Source organism: Urocitellus parryii, chromosome 2, assembly GCF_045843805.1.
Source record: "Urocitellus parryii isolate mUroPar1 chromosome 2, mUroPar1.hap1, whole genome shotgun sequence".
NCBI classification, from domain to species: Eukaryota; Metazoa; Chordata; class Mammalia; order Rodentia; family Sciuridae; genus Urocitellus; species Urocitellus parryii.
Genome location: NC_135532.1, coordinates 13,236,414 through 13,262,412, shown reverse-complemented (window position 1 = coordinate 13,262,412; position 25,999 = coordinate 13,236,414). Strand labels below are relative to the sequence as shown.

Sequence of the window (25,999 nt, the reverse complement as noted above, 5' to 3'; positions counted from 1 at the left end):
TTTATTTTTGAGACAGGGTCTCGCTAAATTGCCCAGGGTAGCCTCAAACCTGTGATCCTCCTGCCTCAGCCTCCCAAGTAGCTGTGATTTCAGGTGTGTGCCCCCCCATCTTTAGCGATTCTTGATGAGGCTCTGCTTACACATGAAAACCACAGAAAAATATATCATTGTAAACATAAATTCTCAGATATGATATTCTTTATGTATTTTTCAACAAGTTTCAAAGAGCAAAACACCTACAAAAAGAGCTTAGACATTCTCTTAGCACCTAAGAATGGGAAACTGAGATTGTTAATGACTGTGAAATATCAAGTTATCATCTTGTTAAGATTTTACTCTTTAAACTCAAAGCAAGCCAGGTCCATGTGATTACAGATGTCTTTTAAACATAATGAACCTCAGCTTTCTGGTGTGGGGAAGGAAGAGTAGAACCCTGTGGCCTCCAAGATTCCTGACTCTGAGATCACACAGATAAACAAAGCAGAAGGGGAGGCGGAGCCGGGCACTGCAGAGTTCATGTGCCAGTCATCACTTGCTCCTGTCCTTCCTGGAGCCATCTGTCTTTAACACGAAACGCAAGTCGATTCGGACATTTTTTCAGTTAATTTGGCCGATTCAGATTGTCATTGAGTATTTCAAATCTCTTAGGTACCTGTAACTAGATAGAGGCCATTCACAGGACAAAGAAGCTGGACTGACACCTCCCGTGTCCAGTGATCTTTCCATGTCACCCCTTAGTGAGCCGCAAGGAAGGGCCCATCCGTAAGTCCCATCCTCAGGTCAGATCACCTTTTGTGGATGGTAAAACTGAAACAGAGGTCAACTCCATTAACTCAAATGGCACAGAAAGGGTCTTGCCAGAGCCTAAGCAATCTGGCTCCAAGGTCTTGCTCTTAACCACCATGGTCTACTGTCTCGCTCTATGATAATAAATACATAACCCCAAATAAAATGTGAGACTCGAAAGCAACGAACCCCATTACTCTTCGGGAAAATGAAGTAGCCTTGCTCATGCAGCTCAAACTAAGAAGCAGCAAAACTGGGGAGATTAACGGAATTTAAGCAAGTCTGCCAGCTGGTTCTGTAATAGTCAGGTCATGTTTAAAAACCGTAGAGTTGACCCCATTAATTCTGTGTGATGTTATAGTCAGTGAAAACTACCAATAATTTCTATAGAAGATAAAGTGATTTAGTCATTAATCTTGGTGAAGCAGATTCATGGGTTTCTTTTGTCATAGACTCCACTCCTAGCCTCTTCCAGCTTCACTCGCAGCTCGGCAATAAACGAAATCTCAAAAGAAAATGATGGTAACATGTAAATTAGTCAATTCCAGTCCACTAACAAGGGACCAGAATGTGCAAATCTGTAGATGCCTATATTGAAACAGATTGAAGAGTGTACATGAAAAGAGGTAGAGATAAACAGCTTAGTGTGTGGATTACCTAGCTTTATTCATATGATAGAAAATTTTATTTAATAAAATGAGAATGCAGATTAAAATTTCTGTGACTGGAATGATTATGCTCCACCATGGTCTACTGTCTCTCTCCATGATTATAAATACATAACTCCAAATAAAATGCCTTTGTATTTTTTATTCAAGAATTATTCTCCCTTTTCAAAGCAGGGGTAGAAAATAATTTCCAAATGAACGTATTTTAAGTTTTATCTTCCTTATTTATATACAGAGGTTATACAGTTCCTCTAGTAACATCCTGAAAGGTCCAGTGAAAATAGAGGCTGTTCTCTGAGTCTTCCGGGAACCCCCTGCCTCATCTAAAAATGCTTTTTCTACCCTCTGAATTCTGTGACTTTGGATATCTCTAAAGGCATCATCAAGAGATAAAAGGAAGGCAAGTGCTGTGGGGGAGGGCAGAGTGTACCAGGAGACACCAACCGTCTGATGGTGCAGAGTGCAGCTTGCAGGAGTGGCTGGCTCTAGGTACCGTAGACTCTTGAATGCCAGGCTAAAGGGTTCGGCCCCTGTTTGGCTGACGAAAGGTTTTCAAGACATGATAGTGATGGAAATAGTATCTTGGAAGACAGAGCAGATGGATCTGAGGCAGGAGCATCTGCAGAGACCATTAAGTGATTTTAACAAGAACCTGAGCCAGGGCAGTGGTAGCTGGCAAGTGGCCCGTTCTGTCTTGCCTTTGCCCATTTACACAGGGAGTGTTACTTTTAGCCCAAGAGGAATATAGAAAGGTTTCAGACTGTGACAGAACCTGTCCAAAGAAATGTCAGGTGGCAGAAAGACAGATGCAGATGGACTGAAAGGTAGACTACGGGTAGTTGCTTCTTGGAACCTGAACTCAGCTGATCCCAGGACTTTGTGGGTGGCCTCTCTGGTCAGATGTCTCCCATATGCTCACATCGACAGGTGGCTTCCCACTGCCTATCTGGATGCTACCAAAGTACAAAGCCTCCAGGCCTGGGCTTGAAAGAAAGTCTCTTTAGATGTGGAGAGAGCCCACACCGTCCATGTCTCTATGACAGCTCTGTGGACAGCGAGGACAGTGTCCATCTAGGTCATCCTGATTTGAGTCCATACTAGGAAGAAAAACTCTAACAGATTGGAGATGAGAGATCTTTCTGGAGCACCCCCAAGCAGTGCCCTAAAAGCTGACGAAGTCAGATGATGTGTCTGGGAATGTAGTAACGGACACTTGATCACATCTCCAAAAAGTGATGCTTCGTCTTAGTGATAACCCCAAGGCCTGTCGCATCTTCTGAACCTTCCTCCAAAGATCAACTCCACCAACAGAGAGTTAGCCTTAAAAACTGCTTAGAAAATTAGTTGGTAATATATCCTACATTCATAGCCATCTATTTATTGAAATATTTAAATACATTAGAAAATTCCATTTTCCAGGTTTGCTATAGATGATAATTTCAACAAATCTTGTTAGAAAAAAAATAAAATAATTATGTGTCATCGGAATCCAATATTATGCTTCGTCCGGCCTGCTGTTGGTGACTAAAGGGCAAAGAGAAAATCTCAAAAGCTTCCCATTCCACTTCGCCCTCACTGAACCCATGTCAACACAAACCCCAAAGCTACTGTGTGCACATTCTTGGCTACGTGAGTTAACCTGTGTCAGCCAGGAAATACAGAAAGGTAGGGTCATGTTTGACTTCATCTCTCTGGGATCTCAGAGTTTTATGAAATAGCTATTATTCAATGCCATCTGTTGGGACTATATTCAGACAAATGTAGGAGGCATTCAACATTCCCCACTACTCACCACTTGACCCATTTTGGGGGCCTGTGATTGTTTCACAAGAAAAAAATCTTGGTTCTGCAAGGCCGCAGTGTGGGAGGAGTGGGCTCCCGTCAGCTCTTGTCTCCTGAAATACACAGCCAAGTGTCTGCCCTCTCCGTGCGGATGATCAGCCTGGGAAACAAGCCTTCCTCACAGTTTGCTGGCTCCTAGGAGCACAGTACAGAACGCAGCTGGGCCCCACGTAGGCTGTTCTCCAAAACAGCAGATACAGCCACTGTCAGAACTCAGCCCTTGCAAAATAGCCCTCTGGGCTGAGGCATCTCGGTCAGCGTTGTACTGCCAACCTGGTTGAGACACCTTGAACTTTTTGCTTATATCCAGATTTTAGAGAAGGGGTTCAGTTTCAGGAATGGATCTGGTTGCTTCAAAGGAGGCAGACTGTCCCATCAAATATTTTATGGCAAAGACAGGATTGGGTGTGTGTGCACTTATGAGTGTGTGTGTGTGCACATGCACACGTATGCACAGAAGATAGGAGATTGAGACTGAAGACTATTATTTTAAAAACTATAAAAAATTGCATCATTTGGGGCTGAGGTTATGGCTTATGGCTCAGTGGTAGAGTGCTTGCCCAACATGTATGAGGCACTGGGTTCGATCTTCAGCACCACATAATAATTAAATAAATAAACAGTAAAGGTACATCAACAACTGGAAAATTTTTTTTAAAAAATTGCAGTATTTGTACTCAGTTAATGCTACTACCTAACCTGCTTAGCAGTTTGAGTCTAAATTCCATTGTGCAGCAGGAATAGGTTATTGGAACCCAGACTTGCTCCTATGGTCAAAAAAAAAGAGTTGGGTTTTTTTTGTTTTGTTTTTTTTAAGGTGGGATGCTCTGCCTGTCTTAGGTGAACACAGGTGTCTGAGACCAATATAGAAGTAGATGATTTTTTTTCTAAGAAGTTAGAAAATAAGGGGTCAATAGGCCTTTTATTTTTCTGTCTCAGAAGCAGCTGCCTTGCAGGTCTACCATGAGGTTCAATTAATAAATGTATTTGCAGATTCTCTAAGGAAAGACTAAGTTATGTAAGCATTGCGAGCTAGTACATTTTCATTTTTCATGAATAATTTACACCTCATGGTGAGAAGCTAGGGTAGAATTCTTTTGTATATAGCACCTAAAGACATAATATCGGTTCCAATTTTGTGCAGCTGAAGAGAAAATGTCAAGAGTCCTTCTGTGGAACTTCCCTGCCTCATGGATCCTCCTATTTATTATGCCTCAAATCCCATCCTCTTTTGCATTTTGATGGAATTGGGGGGTGGGATTTTTTTGGATCGAAAGTCACATTCCCCGTAGTATGTTGGCTTTTGTTGATGGTAGTAAAACCATGCTCCATTTCTCTAATTTTAGTTTTCCTCCTTTGAGTGGAGTGAATATGTAGTCCATCCGATGTGTGTTATTTCCAGCTTTAGGTTTGTAAGGCAAGCGAGAGGCTGCAGTGCGGGAATCCGGACCCATTTTCAGGGGCTGACTGATGAGCAGGGTCTTACTCCTCACCAGGGCTGCTATGGACAGAGGAACATGTTTTCTCCCAGTTTCTTTACCTACCCAACTCTTCCGCTGCCTTCTGCACTTCTGCCCGTGTGTCAGGGAAGGGGCCAGCTCTTCTGTGCTGGTGATGGGGAGAAGAGACACACCCAAAGGTGACTCCACTTGACAGATTCGATGCCACCCATGTCTGGCCACAGACCAGTTGGTTTAGGTCTGGCCTCTGAGCCCCTTCCCTCTAGGACTTGGCTCTAGGCAGTGACTTCCAAGGCTAGACGTGTCCAGGAGTCCCCTAGTTGAGGGAGATGCTAAAGACCTTCAGGGGTTCTCTGTTCAGCCAAAGAGATATGAGTTGATCAGAGGTCAGAGCACATCATTTAGAAAAATGAAAACAAAAACCAGTCCATATGCAAATGTCGATTCGTGGGAAGTAAGCTGCATTCTGGGCCTTATCCCTGAGGTAGCTAGGGATGGATCTCTGAGGTGTGTGGAAACTAGATCTTTATAGGTAAACACAGTTTGAAATTTAAAGAGCAGAGATGAGGTTGGGGTAAAGGAAAAGGCAGCTCACACCAGCATCCTACATTGCATATGTTTTTGAATGTAATCCTATTAGGTGGGCTCTGGTTTCCCTTTTGCATGTAAAGAAACTAAAGTTCAGAATCAGTCACAGCTTTAACAAGTGGTAGAGCCTACATCTGACTTTAAGTCTGTCGTTTGTTGGCTTTCCATCAGTGTGACAAAATGCTGGAGGGAAGCAACATAAAAAGAGGAAAGGTTAATTTTGGTTCATGGTTTGCAAGCTTTAGTCCATGGTCGGGTGGCCCATTTGCACTGGGGCTTGTGGCAAGGTAGCTGTCATGGCGGGAGCACATGGTGAAGGAGGCCTGTTCATCGCATGGTCACCTGGAAGTGAAAGGGAGAGAGGCAGAGCCAGGGTTGCAGTCTCCCCACCACCTAACTTCCATCCCCTGGGTTCCATCGCCTCCCAGTAACACCAAGCTGAAGCCCAAGTCGTTAACACCCTGGCCTTTGGGGAACATTCCAGATCCAAACTCTAACAGTCAGTGCTTCCCCTCCCCACGACCTTATTTCTCTCCCTGCAGCATGTGTGGTTTAGAAAGGAATTTCAGCATCAGCCTCGGACTTCATCTCCTGACACATGCAGACAGAGCAGCTGTGCTTAGCACAGATCCAAACAGGGGCACCAGGGCTCGGGAGCTCAGTGGTTTGCTTTGGCCCAGGCTGCAGTGAGGGGGACAGTAGAGGAGGACAATGCAGCGGGCAACCCCGGAAGGTGCCACTGAGAGGTGAGGAGGGGCTCAGTTCCTGAGGGCCTCAGATGGCAGCATGAGAACCAAGCAGGAAGTGTTCAGTGAGACACTTGGAAATGAGACACTCCAGGGAAGCTCTCAGCTACCTCTTTGACCTCTTTCTCTGATGAAGTGATGAAATCAAGATTCAGAGAAAATCAGGTGTGTGTGTGTGTGTGTGTGTGTGTGCGCGCGCGCGCGCGCGTGCACGCGGGGGTGTGTGTATGAATAATCATGAAGTCCAGAGAGGTTAAGTCTTGTCCTTTGCTCACCCCAAGGTGGCCCTACAGCACTGGTGGATTCCAGCACCTTCCTCCTCTCCACCACAGAGCCTTCCTCTGAGACATTTCTCCCACTGACTTGAATAAAAAGAATGGTTCTTGTCTACACATCTTCACTTTGATTTGCACTAGAACAAAAGAAAATCAAAAAAAGAAAACAAAATGACTTGTACTAGAACAAATTTGTTGACAAAATGTATTTTCTGACATCAGCTTATGAAAAACTATAGCTATTCTAGCAACTAGAATCCATCATGCTTTAGCATCAAGAATAATATGCTGGGCCTTTGGGTCTGTGTGTTTTGTTTTCAGTGGTCAAATGCTATTACTCTACCATCAGTCCCCTTGCTCTGTTGTATAACAGATCTCAGAGCTTATTTGATAAGCTTCCTGCAGTCAAATGCAGACGGGTGTTCACTATTCACCACGAGACATTTCTGGAAGGAACATCATGAAACTGATCGTTATAAAATGTCACCCATTTCCCCCAGCCACAGGTGCAGCAGGCATTATAGGTCTGACCCAAGACCAGCATCAACTGAATCAAGGGATGAAAGGCAGGAAGTCACAACAGCAAATTAATCCCAATCACACCACCTGTACAACAGCATCTTTAAAATTAAGATGCAGGTTACATCATAAATTGGAATAGTAGCCCAGACGAGCAAAGTGGCTTACCTAACTCACATAAACAGCAAGGAGACCAGGTGGAGAACCCTGTTATGCATCCTGCCTAGAACAATCTTTTCCCTTTCACCAACAACCTTAAATGATCATGGAAGGGCCCCGAGGACCTCAGAGCATGGGACAGCACAAACATAACTCAAGCCACTATGCGTCATGAAGCTTACCATGTGCCAGGCAGGGCACTCAGCCTTTTGTGTGAATTATCTCATTAAAACCCCAAATGACCCTGTAAGGGATGTTATTATCCCACTCCATAGATGAGGAAACTGCAGTTAAAGAAGCAGAAAAACTCACCGAGGATCATCCTATAAAGTGGCAGAACCAGGTTCATAACTTTCTCCAAGCTCCTCATCCTTTATTTTCCAATGAGAGAAGGACCTGGAAGGTTCAGTGACTTACTCAGAGCTGACTGAGGGGTAAGAACCTCCGTCTCCTACCCTTACCCCTTCCCCGCTTCTTCAGGCCTCTTTCCCTCTACCAACCATGGTTCAGGGTGAATGTGCTAACGGTACTTCCTTTTTCTTTTTTCTTTTTTGAGCAATCAATAACTTTGCTTCCTCCTTAGAATTTAGAAAGTTTTTTTGAGGAATCAAAAAGATAGCCAGAGAAGTTCAACTTGATTCCTTCTTTTTCTTCCAGTACTTTTTTCCAGGATTAATTTCCTCACTGTTCTTCCATTAATCATTCTTTCAATATTTGCCATTGTTACACTGCAAGGGCGAGAAGCACTTTAGTTATGAAGATTCGGGAGAGAATCCTTCATGGCGCCAATCAATTCCTATTGTTCATATTCTCTTGTTGACTCTGCTCTAACCCCTGTGACATTAAGGATGGCCTTGAACAAGGGAGGAAGTTAAAAGAGAGAAATCCAAAACGTGTGCAAAGAATGCAAAGAAAAAGTTCATTATCTCCCTTTGCCTTGGACAAAGGTGTCCCAGGGTTGGTTGGGTTTTGTTTGTTTGTGAAACCTAGGCTGGCAAGCCGCCCCCACCAACTTCTGCTTTTTAGGTGGTCCTATGTGAATGAGGCAAAGGCTTGGAAATTGGACAGTTGTGTATAAGGCAAGGCTAGACTCACAGAAGTGCCAAAAGTCATTTAGTCTAAGCACAGTAATCTAAGACTTGTGTCTTTTCAAAATATTCACATTTTATGTCTTTGAATAGGAAGTTTAAACATATATTACCATATAATAATGGTAGCATTTATTATGTGCTTCCTGCCACCAGACACTCCTTAAATCCAGTATCTAATCCTTATGATACCCTATGAACTGGGAAAGACAGTCCATTACAAAGACAAGGAATCCTAAGAATCAAAGATGTTGAGTGACTTACCCTTGTTTGCACTTCTACTAAGCCTGGAAGCTGAGTGTGAACCAGGTCTAAGAAGAAAGAAAGAGTCTACCTCTCAAGATGTTAGCTTCCTTCACAGGGGACACTGATCATCACACACAAGTGACAGTCCGCTCTTGTAATGAAGGATTTTAGTTTGAAAAATGATTAATATGAATTGACAGTCAAACTTAGAGAAAAAAAATCAGAGAAATGCAGTCTAGAGTAGTCATCAAAGACAGGTCAAGTGATACATGTACAGAAAGAGTAGTAAATGTATTTTATATTTTTTAAAAAATCTTAAATTTATCAAACACAAGTTTATTTCCAAGATAAAGAGGACAGTATAAATCATGTATTTATATCCATGGTAGCATTATTTGAATGCCTATTTAAATGGAAACTGCAACCTAATTGGATTTAGGATTAGGAATCCTAAAATAATAGCATAAGGAAAAGGAACCAACATTTATCAAGAAACCACTATTATGTGTCAGACATTTTATATGCATTATTTCATTTAATACCCCTCATAACTCTGTGAAGTGTCATATCCATTTTTCAGATGAGAACACATCTTAGAGAATGCTTTGCTTAAGATTCAGGAAGGTAGGAGGTGGCTGGAGAGGCTTGCACCTCAGTAGCTCCTGCCTGCAGATCCTGTTCTCTTGTACCTCCACCATGTTTGAATGAGACTGGAGTGGTCAGTGTGGAATTGGGGTGAGCCTCTTTACTTGGCTTCCCTTAAAAACTCATAACTACTGAGCTTACCTCATGGTTTTACATTGTCTAACCACGTAAGAAGAAACTTCTGGTAGAAGTAAAAACTTTCAAAGTCCAAGTTCAATATCAGAAATGAAAACATGATTGGTTGATGAGATCCACAAAGGAAATCACATTGTAGTCCAGGGAACAAGAGCTGGAGTGTAGAAGGAAGAGGACACCACCTCCCCTTTCCAAAGGTGGTAAATGGCAGGTGATTCTGGCGGAAAAGAGTCTGCCAAAGGGGATCCTCCAATCCAGGCCTTCTTGCTTTTTAATCGTGAACCACAGGCTGTTTTCCCCCACTGTCCTCATAGACCTGACTTCACATCAGCTTCAGGTTAACTCAACATTCCTAATTCAGAGTGAGAGCCTTGGCAGCCTGCAGGAGACCGCTGGGAGAGGCAGCGACCAGAAGCCTATTTTGGTTGTCTGAAAAGCCCCAGAGCTAACTTGGAAAGTGAACCCGGGATGTGGATGACGACTTGGGTGCACACACAGCAGAACAAAAGGCCCTACCTATGTGGAATCCCAAAGTGGGAAGGATCAAAGGAAGGACAGGAGGGAGGGAAAGAAGAAGGGAGTGAAATGGGCCAGCAAGGGCAGTGGGCAATTAGAAGTTAGTGGGTGCAGTTTCAGTTTGGGGGAAACAGTCTGGAGGTGGTTGGTGGCCACAGCTGCATAGCAGAGTGAATGAGCAATGCAACTAAACTGGACACTTAAAACGGGTAAAGTGACGAGTTTTACCATATTTCTATATTACCACACTTTCAGAAATGAATGAGAGATCTGAACGGACACTTCTCCAAAAAGAGAAGGGATTAGAGGTGGGCAAGAAAGATGTGCAGTTGGACCAAGGGCTTGTTCTATTAAAGCTCACTTCTTAAAATCTCTTATTGTTGCCTTTAATATGAATTCTGTCAGCACAGGGCAGGTACCTGAGGCCAGGTGCAATTTCCTCCTCTTGGACCAGGTGAGAAGCTGAGTCTGTTCTGGAGAGCGAGGCCTTCACAAAGCCACTCCTACTCCGTGGCTTCTGACCTCTTCTCAACAAATACATGTATTAGGAGCCCAGCGGGTGCCACGTCCAGCTTGGGCTTGTGGGAGTAGAGCCACGAATGGGCCTCAGCCAGGGAGCGGGGTAGGCCACACACACACACACACACACACACACACACACACACACACAAAGAACTAAGGGAGGAAAAACTGTGCTGGAAAACGTGTTAGACAGCAGCGTCATCCCACCGCTTTGGGCAGTACATGGGAGATGATGACAACCGAAAGACGCTCTTCCACATCCAGCACCTTACATAAATCTGACTCTTACTTCCACTAAATTTTAGCATTTTGTTACTTCTCTGCCTTTGGTGCCTTCAAAGCCCATGCTTAGCAGACTGAATTACACATTCTGCTCCACTGTTAGGACAGACACTGAGGCCAAATGTGTCCAGGATTCTAAGTCTCACATAATGGGGGTGGATACAAAAGCTGGGCATTCAGCAGAATTGGGGACTTTATGTTAAATCTAAAAGGATCTTTTATTTTTTTCCTTTTTTTATTTCTTGACCTAAATCTTCCATTTATCATTGTGGGCAAAATCCCACATGGAAAAAAGAAAACCCTCTATATTGTATAAATGAATGTTTTTGAAATTTCTTTGCAGTTGCTGCATAAGCTGTTAAAAAAGAACTCATTGCTGCTCTGAGTTTTTCTTGACACTGGTGAATCTACACATTTATTAATTTTTATTTCTTTTTCATTCCCAAGTTGCCAGTTCATAGTCTCCAAGCAATTTAAGATAAATTTATGCCAAAACTAATCATAAGCAATAACAGATATATTAAGAAAAATATTGTCAGTATATGTAACAAAGTGGGTCTTAATGTCATATATGGAAACAAATGTCATTAAAAAAATTTTTTTTGGATTCCACCTTCATGTCCAGAGGTCTCCTTCAGGGCAAGGACTCAGATGGGATTAGCCTAACATCTGCCTTACTTCCTACACATCTTACTGTAAATATTCTAAACATTTGAAGTATTTTCTTAAATAACATGACACGAATATTATACTTTGCTTCTTGATATAGTGGAGGAACTTAACTTTCTTACATATATTTTTATTTATTTTAAAAGCTTTTCAAAGTCCCCTGGTCACTGGTTTGAAACTCAGCCTTCCCACAGAGAAAGCAGTGGTCCAGATGGCTAGATCTCCAGGTCACCTAGAGACACAATAGTTACAGGAGCCTCAAAACACTATCAGAACGTGACTAGGATGAATTCTGCACGAGTGTGGACTCTCCATGATATCCTTGGGTGCATTGAGCACACCAGACTTTTAACCTCAAGGTTAGTTCAGTTTCCAAAGTGCTTGGCAAAGGCATCGTCACCACAGAAGGCCCTTGGGGTGTACTATACAAAGTTTAGCACTCACGACATTTTCCATGGATAATGCTGTTATAGCACAATATGGGCCAAACACCATCCATGTTCTTGGATGTCATTGAATCTTTGGGGTTCAAGAGTGATGTTGAAAGCATGTGCCTGAGCCAAATGCCCAGGGTCTAATGGAAAGTTTCTTACTCTCCTCTGCCTCCCATCATTCATGATGAATCCTGTAACTGCCATATTAGTCGAGAAGGTCTGTGGAGTATGAATGTGAAACCAGGTGTGAAATCAAAAATATCAGGTGAAAACTAGTAAGAAAGAACCTGAGATCTGCTCCCGGGTGGCCACCAAATTGTGCATGCCATCTTTCGGATGTGCCCTGATGCCGTGGTTCCGTTTGCCCATGTCTCCTCCCTGCCCCCACCCCACCCCACCCCTTGACTCATAGCATCCTCCTAATCTAGGATTTTGTAGGTTTTCTTTTTTCTTTCTCTGGCAACTGCTAAGCACACATGATCTCATAGCTCCTTTCTTTCTGAATAAACATACAAGTTCTCAAATATATTTCTATTTTAAACACTTCCATAACACCAGGGCACAGGACTAGGAATCAGAAGCTTCCATCTCATATTCTTTTACCTCCTTCCTCTCTTGTAACCTGGAGTAAACAGTCCCTCTTGGATGACAGGTGGTCTCAGGACAGTCCTCTTATCTCAGTGTGAAAATCATGGGTGGGTGACCCCCAGAATTCTCCCACGGGGATGGGAATAGAAAGAAACTGGGACTGAGGTAGAGAAGAGGGTCCTAACTCTGGGAAGAGCATAAAGAACTCCCCATTATTCTTTCTTCCTTTCTACTCTGGATGGTCCAGCCCTGCACCCCCACCTTTGTAGGGCAGGCAGAAGGTGCATGAGGAGGATGTGGGTCCCCAGCCCCATAGGAGAGACTAACAGTGACAGGCAAGAAGACTTCCCAGAACAAGCCCCTGTGATGGGCCACCTGTGGGGAGGCTTTTCGGATGCAAAAAAGTCAGAGATTCCTTTACAAATAAATCCAAGCCCCTTAATCCCCAACCAAGACATTATTTTAGGGGCAAAGTTTAAATAATAACAATAATAAAAAAAAAACTGTCTAGTAAACATCATGGTGGTTGCTTTGTTTTTGTGATAAATTCTATCTGGTCTGGGAATCAGCACATACTCTCAGAAATATATTGCCTGACCACCACCCCCACTAAGAAACCAAAAAAGTCACTCTGGGATGACCTGGGGACTTTTAGATTACCCCAGGACTAGAGGCCTACCCCAGAGTGAAAGCAACAGAAATGATGCCCAAGCTTCCCGCCAGGCAGTTGGAGCTGAGAGAGGCTGGACAGGGGTGGGGAGGGGTCCTGATCTAAGCCTAAGGGCAGTCGGAGAGCCTCCCTCTTTCCACATGTGCCATGGGCTCTCGAGAGCAGTGGAATCTGAGTTAATGAGAATTTCCACCTTGGGATTCTATCCACACAGCCTAGGTTGTCAGTGTGGACCCCGCTCAGTAATCTTTAATGGGGCTAGTGTCTACTTCTCCTGTGTAGCTCAATTATAAGGACTTTTAAATGACAATGTTTCCATACATTAGAAAGGACACCAGAATCTTCTGTTCAAATATGACAGAGTCGAAAATACTGGACAGAAATGATGTCATAGAAAAATGAGTGCTTTGGATGTAAACTCTGTTTTGTCATCAGAGGGAAAAACAATAATAATTCTGACAAAATTAGTCTTTAAGGTGCTACTTCATGTTACGGATGTTCCGTCCAATTTCAGTTTGCTCTTCTCAAGGATGAAATGGTCATATTTGAGAATTCTCTCCTAAGCCCCTAGTACATTCCTTTTCTATACAAATAATAAAAAATATTTGAAAAGAAGGCAAACATGGTACAACACTACCTTCCTTCAGAACAATATTACTCTCAAGGAATGAATAAGACCAGTTTTCAAAGTGTCCTTATATATTCCACTAATTACCTCCCAACTTTTGATACAATTAAGTTTTATAAATAGTCATAAGATCAGCCAAAGAAAGTTCTTCAAAGTGTGTGTTCATTAACATGTATAATTATAACTGCTGTAATTAATTACTTTTTATCTGCTCCCATATGCTCACCAAGAGACAAAAGACATTTATTTGCTTTTGACTTTGGTAATCCATACTCTGATTAAGTGGCAAATTATATTGAGCCCCAGGTGTTTGGCTGCCCCTCTGCCTCGGTGCTGTCTTCTTCTAACCATGACGCTCCACCACTTTTGCCTTTGGGACAAGATCAGGGAGTCTCAGCAGTAGGGGCTGCCACGGGAAAGAGGTGCAGAGCAGCAGGGCAGAGAGAGGAGGAGCTGAAGAGCAGAGAGTGGACGGAGGAAGCAGCGCTAGTGGAGGGTGCACCACGGAAGACGTGCAGAGGAAGAAGGAGGAAAAACCGTGGATAAGGAGCAGTGGGGGGCGTGGCTCTGTGGTGGCCCACTGGCTAGCAGGCCCAGGGCCCTGCGTTCGATCCCAGCCCTGGAAAAATAAGTAAATGTATATATACAAAGAGATCAGGAAGGTGCGCCCACGCCGTCCTCCTGAGCTTGGTCATATTTCCAGTAAAATCCATTCAATTTTTCACTTTAAAATTCATTTTAAATTTTGTTTAAAGAGACAATGTTTAAACATCCATATTTAAAAAATTTCCATCTGAGGACACGGGGCCCTGTTATCATGGGGACAGATTTCTAAGAAATAGACTAAATATGGGAAGTTTTCTTCAGGGGGAATTTGTGTTTCTCTGCCAGATATATGTCCCTCCTCCATGAGGGAGTCTAGCCCCGCCTGGAGTATTTTTCCTTTTATCCGTATATAATAGGAACTGGGAGAATGGAGAGGGATGTCTATTTCTCTTGGATATTTATGAATCCCTAAGTGGTCTCAAGGGGTCAGGGGCTCTCTTCCTGAATGGCTCTCTGTTCCATGACGGGTCTGACAGTCCCCTGTTGACGCTAGCATTGTGGCTTCGAACCCTCAGTGACTTTTTATTTGTTAATTCATGCAACCAACAACTAATAAATGCCATCTCTGTGTCCAGCCCCATCCTAGACACCAGGGATGTAAAGATGAATGAGACATCCCTCCTGTCCTTAAGAGGCTTGGCTTTGCCATGGGCTCAGTTAATATACCCACACTGCTAGGAGGTGTGCTAGGAGGTGTGCACTTGTTGATCATAGTTCCATTGAAATCCCTTCCTAGTTCACCAAGGCCAACAAATATTTTTTAAAAGTATATTTTATTTACCTCTTCAAATTCGGCTTTAAAAGATAGTATCTGAGGAGAATTTAACTAAAATATCCTTTATTCCTTTTTTCTAATTGTTTCATGGTTTGAGAACATAGGGATAATTGGTCTCTCACTGAAATCTTTTCCCTATGGATTAAGAAAAGAAGAAAGAGTTCTTAGTGAATTTAATAGTGAGCTCTCATCTTCAAAGATAACTCATCTGACACCCCTGAATCTTTGCAGTGAGCACTTTCATGTAAGTAGTGGAAACATTTCTAACAGTCATCTAGAAGCTCACAATTTACAATTTTATGTACAGTTCCTAGAGATGGACAATCGGGTAGAAAACTCAATAGGATTCAGACGTGGGGCCTCTGAAACACTGAACAAATCCTACTTTGTTCTGTCTCCCTTCGCACTCTCCTGTGTGAGGACTGGCTAGTTTAGCTGTTGAGTACACGGTGCCAAGGAGTTCAGGTTCAGTGTTTCAGTTTCTGAACAGATTATTTTGCTTTTAACCAAATGCATTTCACATCCTGGTCAGCTCTTTTCTGAATGATGAATGGCTTGGCCTAAATCCATCATCTTTAGGGAAGAGACGAGACAGCATGCATATTTCATAACTGGTGACTCAGTCAAGGGAGGAATAATATTTTCTTTGTAGGTAGAGGCTGTCTCTTGGTCAAGTGCCCTATTCCTCAGAGTGAAAGCAAGTATCTGAAAGTTGCAGGATTAATTCTCTAGTAGACCTTCTCTTCTGGTCCTGCTCACTCTCAACCAGCGCCACCTCCCCTGATGTTACTGTCACTTGGGCTAATGCCCAGCTCAGGAAACAGCGATCCAGACTTAGGTATCTCCTCCAAGAAAGTGAGGCTGATGAAAGTATGAAATGGCAGCTCATAGCTGAATTCAACCCAAAGATATATTTGACCCATACAGAGTTGTTTTCTGGAGCATCACTTAATTGCTGAATCTCCAGCTTCTTTTGGAAAATGGAAGCTCAGGAACATGGAGCCTGGGTTTCTGCAGCTCCAGTTGGCTGGAGCTGAGTGATGTGCCACACTCCCCACCTGGCCCATTCATTGGTGGTTACTTCCTACTTGGCTCCAGCAAGCTTACTCTTTAGTACTTCACCCAGCCCACTTTTTAATATGCTCCCCATTGTCAATTGGGGAGGATATCATTGAGGATGCGGGAATCATAAGTGGCTGCTGCTAACATTGATAGGAAAGCACCTCATTTGATGTTCGATGAAGCCATTCATGCTTCATCTTCGGTAAATAGGTATGAGATTAATCATGGACCAGGTTCAGATGGGGGTGACTCAAGGATGTTTATTAAGCAGAATCATCAGATTCTTAAATCCAGCCACTTAGGGGGGATAGTTGAATTCACTTGGTCTGATTTCCTTTCCTTATCAAAAAAAAAAAAAATCGACTACTGCAACCATTTGTTATTTTTTTGCATCAAAGATATTCTTGCTATAACTAGAGGGTCCACTGAAGACATGAAATTGCTCATGATTTGAGATCAAATGTGTTTCTGTTTCAAAAATAGAACGGCAGGTTTTGTGGGCATCAGCTATTCTCAATTTTTGCAGGTTCCCCTTTTAATGGGAAAAAGGAATTGAAATAATGCTCTCAGTTCAGCATTTGGATTTGCCATAAAAAATTGGCTAGAATCTTAAGAAGTTAACCTCCTTTTCCCGTCCTCGTCCTCTATTACATAAAATCCTACTTCCTTGAGGGACTGGTCCATCTGGGAGATAAACAGAAATGTTCAATATATTTGATTTTAGTCCTCTCATCATAGCTTGCCAAGGTTTCTTGGAAGCTGTAGCAGTGGTGTTGCGGTTGGGTCGGGGTTTCTGATGCTCTGAGGAGAAACGTTTGTAGCATCCATGGGGAGGAGGCAGGGACAAGATGTGACTGGCCATGCAGGTCACTCAGCAGTTCCTACCCATCTGGGTCCTCAGACAGTCCCCACTCTCCCCCATCTAGTGTTCCAGGCTCTGTTTTCTCTAGGTACTTCCCAAGGCCTCCCCTCCCCCTGATTTCTGAGCTCACAGGGGTTCTTCTGAGCACCCTCTTCAGTTGGCCCTGGAAGAGGTCTAGACAAGAAACCATTGCTTCCTCTGGTCCCATCTCAGACCATCACCTCCGCAGAGTGAGCGGACATCTGGCTTGGGCTAGCCAGTGAAAACTGTGTCATCTTTTCCATGGCTTCAAAATGTGACTAAAATATATATCTAGCTCACCAGACCCTAGATAAATTCTCAGGGCCTACTGAAAATCAAGGGAATGTGTATTAAAACTCAAACAAGAACAATGATGCTTCCGAGAGGAGAGCTGTAGCAGGAGCCCTAGCATGGGGGCTGTTTCTCTGACTTACACTCCTATAAATCTCATGAAATCTCATGAAAATCCTCAGTTGCCTCTTCCAAGAAGGCGTGGGTTGCTACACCTCATGGGTTGTGTCAGGAACTTTGGGTATCCACCTCCACTTGGACCAAGTGTGGGGCAGGAAAGAAGCCACTGACAGTTGGTCTGTTGAGCTCACTTTGATGATCTAAGTTTCAGTTCACCACTTTGTTAATGAACAAGCTCAGGATGAGGGATTATCCCTATCAGATACATGCTTCGTCTTCCAGGGTTAAGCCTGTTATTTTAAGAATGTATGTTTTGTGTTTTGTGCCTATACTAAAATATGCAGGCAGCTTCGAATTATGTTTCTTTACTGCCAATTAAAAACATAATCTGAATCAAGAAAAGCTGTATTAAAAATCAGATAGAAGATCCCTCTTTCTTTCCCTCTAAGCAGCTCCCCACCTCCTGCACCCACAGAGACACAGAGCTTGGCTCTCTTCTTCCCTCCAGCCTGTCCTGGTGATGCAGGATCCATCCTGCCTCCCCTAGTTCCCTAGGGCCTGTGTGGTCCTGAAGCCCCTAACATCAGGAGCAGCAATCCAGTGGGCAGCAGTTAAATAAGAAGCATCTGTCGGCAGCCGTTCTTCATCTGAATTTCCATTCTGTGTCTATTTCTAGGGTGTATTTCACCCCAGAGGGCACTTAATTCACACTCTACCAGTAGGCTATAGTTCCCAAAAAGAAAAAATAACTTAATAATAAATGGTATTTTCAAGAAAAATGTTGCCACTAAAAACCGGAACGGCTAAGGAGAAACGCCCAAACCTTTCTTGACTCCTAAGATCAAATCCCTTGAACCTCTTGAAGTTCATGGCTACTAGGAATGTAATTTATTTTTTATACATACATATATTCCACAAGATAGACAAAGACATGGCCCAGGGTAGTCAGAGTTTTCTGGCCAGATGCAGGCAGCAGTCAATGGTTGCAAATTCGGTAGCCCTGACGCTCATTTTTATTTGTGTCTTTGTTGATATAACAGCTATGGGTAGGCTGGGACAGAGGGAAAAGTCGTCTGGGTGAACCTAGTCACTGTTTGTAGTTTAACTTGGAATAGATTTATCGTCCAATTAATCCTCAGTGGTCACATAGGTCTCTTCATCAAATTCAAGGTCCAGGCACTGTCGTGACTTTTTCTGTAACACAGATTGGCCTGAGCTGCTTTGCCCGTTGCTAGGCTTTCTGTAGAACACTTTTGTTTCCAGGTGGTTTGGAATTTTAGTCTATAAGGCCTTTTGATTTCAGTTAGTAAGCAGGACTATAAATATATTCCAGAATATGTATCACTATGTATATCAGTTTCAAACTGCAAGATTTTTTTTCCATAATATGTTTTAGACAGACTCTTGTTAAAGTAAAAAAAAAAAAAAAAAAAAGAAAAAGAAAAAGAAACAGAAAACTGGGACATGATTTGATGTCCTGGGGCATATTCTTGTTTGGAATGCTATAGATAGCACTGGAGCTCAAGGATGAAGTAGAAAAAAATTCCCATTTAATAATCACATATCTAAACCTAAAAATGAAGTTATAAATTGACCTTTTGGAGAATCTGGCTATTCCCCAATTATAATGATAATAGTGTTCAAATTCTAGATACAGTGATAATATTTCATTTAAAATCATTTTATTTTTGTCCATTATCTATCAGTATATGAAATAAGGAATGTTATTTTCCCAATCAATTTTAAATTCCTAGGTACTTTAAAAAAAAAAACAAAGAATGATCTTAATATCTGAAGCTTGAGATTCCATTTAGTATAAATATTTACTATAAATAAGTTTTTTCTCTATTTTTGTTAGTTTTATACACATCTGTATGTTTCAGTAAAATAAAGAATGTGCATGTTTATTTTGTGAGAGAAACCATCTGAGTGTGCTGAAACTGTTGTGCATAAACTACAGGGGACCCACTCTGGGGAAAGATCCACATGTATAAACTCTGACATATGGATACTAATTACATTTGTAGAAATGAATTGAATTGAATCCCAGGGTGTGGGAATGTTTGTTGATCCTCACCATAAAGCATTTTTTTCAATTATTTCCTAAACAGAGACTCTTAACTGTTTAAAAATAAGCATTTTGTTTATTAATGACACAAAATCGAGTCAAACATTGCACAAAGATGCTTTTGTTAGAATATGTTCAAAACTTGGCTTTTAAGCTTGACAATTTAATGGACTAGAGCACCAGGCCAAACTCTCCCTCCTGTGTAAAGGGATGGAGTTGGAAATGAACTTGGAGATGGAACGGCAGGGACAGACAGTAGTTTGCATTTGATAGTTCAGCCTTATTTGTTCTTTATCTGTGCTTTTGGATTTATGAAGAATATTTTAAAATGCTTTTAATATGTTACATTTAAACATAACCTGATTTTAAACCATTGGTTATATCTCAGGAGCAGAATTGCTTTTGATGGGAATGTATTTTTGAATATAAGTTAATAGAGACATAATACCAGATTGATTATAAATTTTAAAATATTTCTATTTAAGCTTAAAATGACTTTTCAAGTAAAGCAAATTCTCTGATTTGACTTATGATCCCCATAGCAAATATTAATTGAACAGTAACATGAACATATAATAAAAAAATAAAAAGCAAAAATTATAAAAAGAGAGAGGCCCAAACAGACTGCACGACACATATATGCTGTCACAGTTTTACAGAAAACACTGTGCATTTAAGTCATGGTTCCTGACAGTGGCCAAAGAGCAAAAGTGATTAAATGTAAAAATTTTCAGCATGAGGGTGGGGATTGTGCAAGAATATAACTACATCAAAATGATGAGAAATTAGAGAAAGCATCTATTTTCAAATGTCTATTTGCAAAGAGTAAAACTTAAACTCGGTGTTTTCCCTTGCAGAAGGAGGTCTAAATCATGCCTGTCTTTTTCTTTAACAGATAATTCTGAAATAATCAGCAGAAACGGAATGGAATGCCAAGAATCTGCATTGAGAATAACTAAACATTGTTACTGTACATACTATCCTGTTTCCTCCTCAATAGAATTGCCACAAACTGCATGCTAAATAAAGATTTAGTTCTTCCGGACAGACCACCACTCTAAGGAGCTAGTGCTGCTATATCATATATGAGTATTAAATATGGTATGCTTAGTATATTCCAACCTAAGATAGTTAACTACCTGAGACCAGCTGTGATGTTTAAAGACATAAAGGATAAAGTTTACTTTTAAAGGGTTTCTCAACATAGTTTCTGTCCTAGGAATATTGTCTTATCTCCATAACTATAGCTGATGCAGAACAGTCCGGCCCATGTACTCATTTCGACTCAGAATATCTCAAATTTAGCAATAAACAGTTAGCATTAGTTTAAACTCCTATTCCGAGGGCAGGTTCGATTCTAACTCCGACTGCTGTCATTTCATTGACTCCCTGGATCAAAGGGTAAGTTTCACTTCTTGATGAGACAGATGCCGCAGCAAAGGCGAGAAGTGAAGTAAAACAGACACCTGTCCTGCAGGTCTAAAATCTGAATAGACGTTCAAGCACAAGTACTGGGGACACATCAAAGTGTGGTATTTGGTTTGCCTGGAGATGCCGCATTGAATCGTGTGATTCTAGAATAACATTAAATAGAATGAAAAAGAAACTTTGCACGGTATGAGCTTCATACCCCACCCAACAAAGTCTTGAAGGTATTATTTTACAAGTATATTTTTAAAGTTGTTTTATAAGAGAGACTTTGTAGAAGTGCCTAGATTTTGCCAGACTTCATCCAGCTTGACAAGAATGCGAGGCCCATGCCAACAGTCTAATCTAAGGGATTAGTCTTTCAAACTCACCATCCAGTTGCCTGTTACAGAATAACTCTTCTAAACTAAAAACCTAGTCAAACAAGGAAGCTGTAGGTGAGGAGATCTGTATAATATTCTAATTTAAGTAAGTTTGAGTTTAGTCACTGCAAATTGGACTGTGACTTTAATCTAAATTACTATGTAAACAAAAAAAAAGTAGATAGTTTCACTTTTTAAAAAATCCATTACTGTTTTGCATTTCAAAAGTTGGATTAAAGGGTTGTAACTAACTACAGCATGGAAAAAATAGTTCTTTTAATTCTTTCACCTTAAAGCATATTTTATGTCTCAAAAGTATAAAAAACTTTAATACAAGTACATACATATTATATATACACATACATATATATACTATATATGGATGAAACATATTTTAATGTTGTTTACTTTTTTAAATACTTGGTTGATCTTCAAGTTAATAGCGATACAATTAAATTTTGTTCAGAAAGTTTGTTTTAAAGTTTATTTTAAGCACTATCGTACCAAATATTTCATATTTCACATTTTATATGTTGCACATAGCCTATACAGTACCTACATAGTTTTTAAATTATTGTTTAAGAAACAAAACAGCTGTTATAAATGGATATTATGTGTAATTGTTTAAAACATCCATTTTCTTTGTGGACATTTTAGTGATTGAAGTATTTTGACTTTTGAGATTGAATATAAAATATTTTAAATTTGGGCATCATCGCCTGTTCTGAAAACCAGATGCACCAACCATATCATTTTTTTGTTTGAGAAAAAAGAAATCTGGATTTTAATTCATGTTGGTCAGAGTCTAATTACTATCTATTTATCTTGTATTGTAGATCTGATAACCCTAGCAAAGGAAAATCACATCCTAAGTGTAATCTTACATAGTGCTTGTATCGTTACATTTGTTTTAATTTGTGGAAAGATATTGTAACTAACTTGTATTACTTTGGTAGTTTCATCTTTATGTGTTATTGATATTTGTAAGTTTCTCAACTATAACAATGTAGTTATGCTACAACTTGCCTAAACACTCAAACTTTTTTTTTTTCTGTTTCTTTTCTTCATTAATTCATTTAAACTCATTGAAAACATAGTATACATTACTAAACGGTAAATTACGGGAATCACTGAAATATTTTTGTAGACTAATTGTTATAACAATGTCTTTTTTTCCTTTCCTTTCATGATTTTGATTTTAAAAATTATTAGCACACAACTATTTTCAGCCCTTTAATAATGGAGCATCAAAAACATCACCCGTATCCCCAAGCAAATATAGAAGACTGTATTTTTTACTATGATATCCATTTTCCAGAATTGTGATTATATGCAAAGAGTCATAAATATGCCATCTACAATAAGGAGGAGGCAAGGCAAATGCATAGATGTACAAATATATGTACAACAGATTTTGCTTTTTATTTATTTATAATGTAATTTTATAGAATAATTCTGGGATTTGAGAGGATCTAAAACTATTTTTCTGTATAAATATTATTTGCCAAAAGTTTGTTTATATTCAGAAGTCTGACTATGATGAATAAATCTTAAATGCTTTGTTTAATTACAAAAACAAAATCACCAATATCCAAGACATGAAGATATCAAGTCAACAAATACTGTAGTTAAGAGACTAACTCTCCACCTATATGGGAACTACATTTCACTCTTGGTTTTCAGGATATAACAGCACTTCACAGAAATATTCTTTCAGCCGTATACCACTGGTAACATTTCTACTAAATCTTTCTGTAACACTTAAAGATTTCCCTCATTCATTATCTTACAGTGTAAACAGGAGTCTAATTTGTATCAACTCTATGTTTTGGTTGTAATATTCAGTTCACTCACCCAATGTACAACCAATGAAATAAAAGAAGCATTTAAAAGGATTCTGTAGTCGTCGTCATTTTTTTTTTTTTTTTTTTGCCAACAGACTGATAATCAAACTAAAAGGTTTTTACATCCACATAAATGTTGTTAGTTGACTTCAAAGAAGACCAAACTCTGGTTTTCAAAAAGGAGACGGAGTGTTTTTGCTTTGGGCTTTGGCTTTTTCACAGAATTTTTTAAAATGGTACTTTTAGAAGTATTTTAAACCCCACCACTCGGCCTTCCTCAAGACCCTGACTGATAATGAAGAGAATGAGCATCAATAACTAAAGGGGAAGGAGAGCAGTTTCTTTAGCAGAAAAGAAAGTGACCATTAGCCTGTAAGGTGCCCTTCTGTAGGAGCTCAAGGAGGCAACGTGACTTGACCCGAGGTTGAAGAGAGAGGCAGAAAGGTGGCATCTGATCTGGGCAGAGGTCCTGGCCAGGTGGACCATGGAAGAACCAATGTTCAACAAAGAAAGGGTACCCTGCCAGGGACCCTTGCTGTTGCATCAGTAGCCACCCTTCTAGGAGCTGATGTGCGGACAAAAGGAGCCACAGGTTTCCTTCCCCAGCCCTTCCTGCTCTAAGGGCCTTGCTCAAGGAAGTGCTGTTGGCCTCCTGGATGGTGTCACGGTCCACTTCTGTTGCAAGGACAATACCTGAGACCGGGTGGTTTATAGAGGTTCGTTTTGGCAAACAGTTCTGAACTGAGAAGTCCAAGAACATGGCACTGGTATTGACTTGGCTTGTGAAAGCTTCATGCTTCAACTCCCAGCAGACCCAGCAGAAAAGCGAGCGCACGTGTGCAAAGGGGACAGCACACAGCTAGGGTACAGCTCCGCGGCAGAGCACTGGCCTCGCACGTGCAAGGCCCCCGGTTCCATCCCTAGCACCACAAAAGTAGAAAAGAGAGGAAAACACGAAACACGAGGGGCAGCCCCACTTCATAACAACTTTTCCTCACAGGGACAATCCCTTCCTTTGAAAGCGAGATCTCCCTCACATACCAAGAGCTAGCCCAGAGGCATTCATCACATTGAATGACCTAATCCCCTTTCCAAGTTGCACTCTGTCAATACTGCTACGTTGGCAAATTCAATGTCAACATATGTATTGGAGGGGACAAACCATCTTCAAACCAACAGGTAGGAGCATTCAAGCTCGGGTGGCCAGAAATGACCTGGGCCAGGGCAGGAACACCATAGAGTATGTTCTAGGCATGGTTGGTGGAAAGCTCCGGGCCTTGTGGGTGCTTCTGAGACCCCTTACCAACATGGAAATTAACATTCACCACATCAGGCAAATACAAATAAACATGCTCATGATTTTAAATTGTCCCATCAGAATTTCCAAGGGCAAAAATACTTGTAACAATTTTGTAGATATACTTTTTAAAATAGCTATTTGGAAGAGCAATTTTCTTATTGTAATGTGGAAGAAGACTTGATATTGTGTTTGTCACTCCTTATACACACCAAAAAAAAAAAAAAAAAGCAAGACAAAAAAAACAGAAAAACCCCAACAACTCAATTAATAGAAAGTTCAAAGTGCCAACTTTAAAAACAAGTTGCTATTTTAAGTGAAAAATCTAAGACAAATTGTACTTAAAATTTTTCAAATATAGTTTTCATCAGTAAACTAACTTTTTATGGTACTATATATAACTTAAAAAATGTAACTTAACCTGAGAAAATACAAAAGCTACTTTATTTCTTACAACCCCACCGATTTTACAGCAGCCAGGCTGTCTGAAATAAAATTCAACATTCTGATATTTATAAGAGGACAATACTGATTCTCTAGAGAATGATTTCTTCTTCCCCCACAAATACCCTAGTGTATGTGCAAAATTAAGAGATGACAGCTGTTGAATTGGTCTATCTCCATAGATATGGCTGAGTCACCGTGAACATGATTCAGACAGAATGAAGCACAGAAATGACTTCCTTCTGTGCTCTTGGTGGGCGAAGTGGATGGAGGGATGGAAATGGGTGGAATTGAGAATATTCACCAGGGACCTACCGAGGTGCCAAACTCCACGCTAAATATTCTACACAGGTTTCTAAGGAGCCCATCCTGTGTCGGTGGTAACTGCTAAGTAAATCTCAACTGCCACAGAGATTCCTACTCAAGGTACAACGAACACATTCTGTTGTGAGCAGTATCTTGATTCTAGATCAATACTACCTTCAGGGTCTGCCTCTTCACCTTGAGAGGTGACTAGAGCCACAGCTCAGCCCAGAAACTACCTCTGGTACATCCTGACTGCATAATCAACTGGCATAAAACTTCACTTTCTTCCTCTGTTTCAGCTGTTTTGAAAATTTGAGATGTCCCTTCAGCACATACCATGTAAATTTCATATGTATTAACTGACCTAAATTTTAATAAAACCACTCAGACATCCCCTTAGGTTTCGTGAAAACCCATAGAGCTAATTTTATAAGACAGTGTGCAAACAGTAAGTAACCTGTCTGGTTCACATACCTTTTACAAACTCTTTAGCATCATGATGGATCTATTCTAATGTCACATGGGAAATCAAGATGCATAAAAATTAAACAATTATTTCAAAATCAGGGCTTCAAGCCCTGGCTTGTCCTAACTCTATAGTAATGTTGCAAAGAGCTGTATTATGACATCCTTCAGGTCAAAATTTTATTAAAAATTCAGAGTAGACTGGGCCTGGTGGTGCACATACATAATCCCAGCTACTTGGTAGGCTCTGACAGGATTGAAAGTTCAAGGCCAGCCTCTGCCATTTGATGAGATACAGTCTCAAAATTAAAAAATAAAAAAGTATGAGGATGTAGTTCACTAGTAGAGTACCCCAGGTTCAATCCTCAGAACCACGAGAAAAAAAAAAATCATAGTAATGTGTTTTAGGTGAAGCTCCAATAAAAATCCTTTACTAGGTTAAGAAAAATGGGTTTACTTCCCTGTGGCAAAAAAAAATAAAATAAAATATGTGACTTATAAAATACTTTGAAGCTAGGAACTGCAAAGTTCAATTCTAGATTTAGGACAGAGCCTAATTCTGTATTAGAACCAGAGGCAACA

General features: G+C 40.8%; 1 protein-coding gene across 5 annotated transcripts in view; it reads left to right on the top strand.

Annotated features, from left to right (window-relative positions):
* The window catches only part of Mbnl2 (muscleblind like splicing regulator 2), a 150,306-nt gene extending 127,350 nt beyond the window's left edge, over nt 1-22,956 (top strand). For 3 of the 5 annotated variants that reach the window (XM_077795144.1, XM_026400305.2, XM_026400296.2), the window contains one exon: nt 20,167-22,956. In XM_077795144.1, coding sequence (XP_077651270.1) covers nt 20,167-20,294 — 128 coding nt within the window. In that variant the 3' untranslated portion in view covers nt 20,295-22,956. The remainder of the gene's footprint in view (nt 1-20,166) is intronic. The other 2 variants (XM_026400308.2, XM_026400301.2) reach the window with 1 other exon arrangement.
* The last annotated feature ends 3,043 nt before the right edge of the window (nt 22,957-25,999 follow it).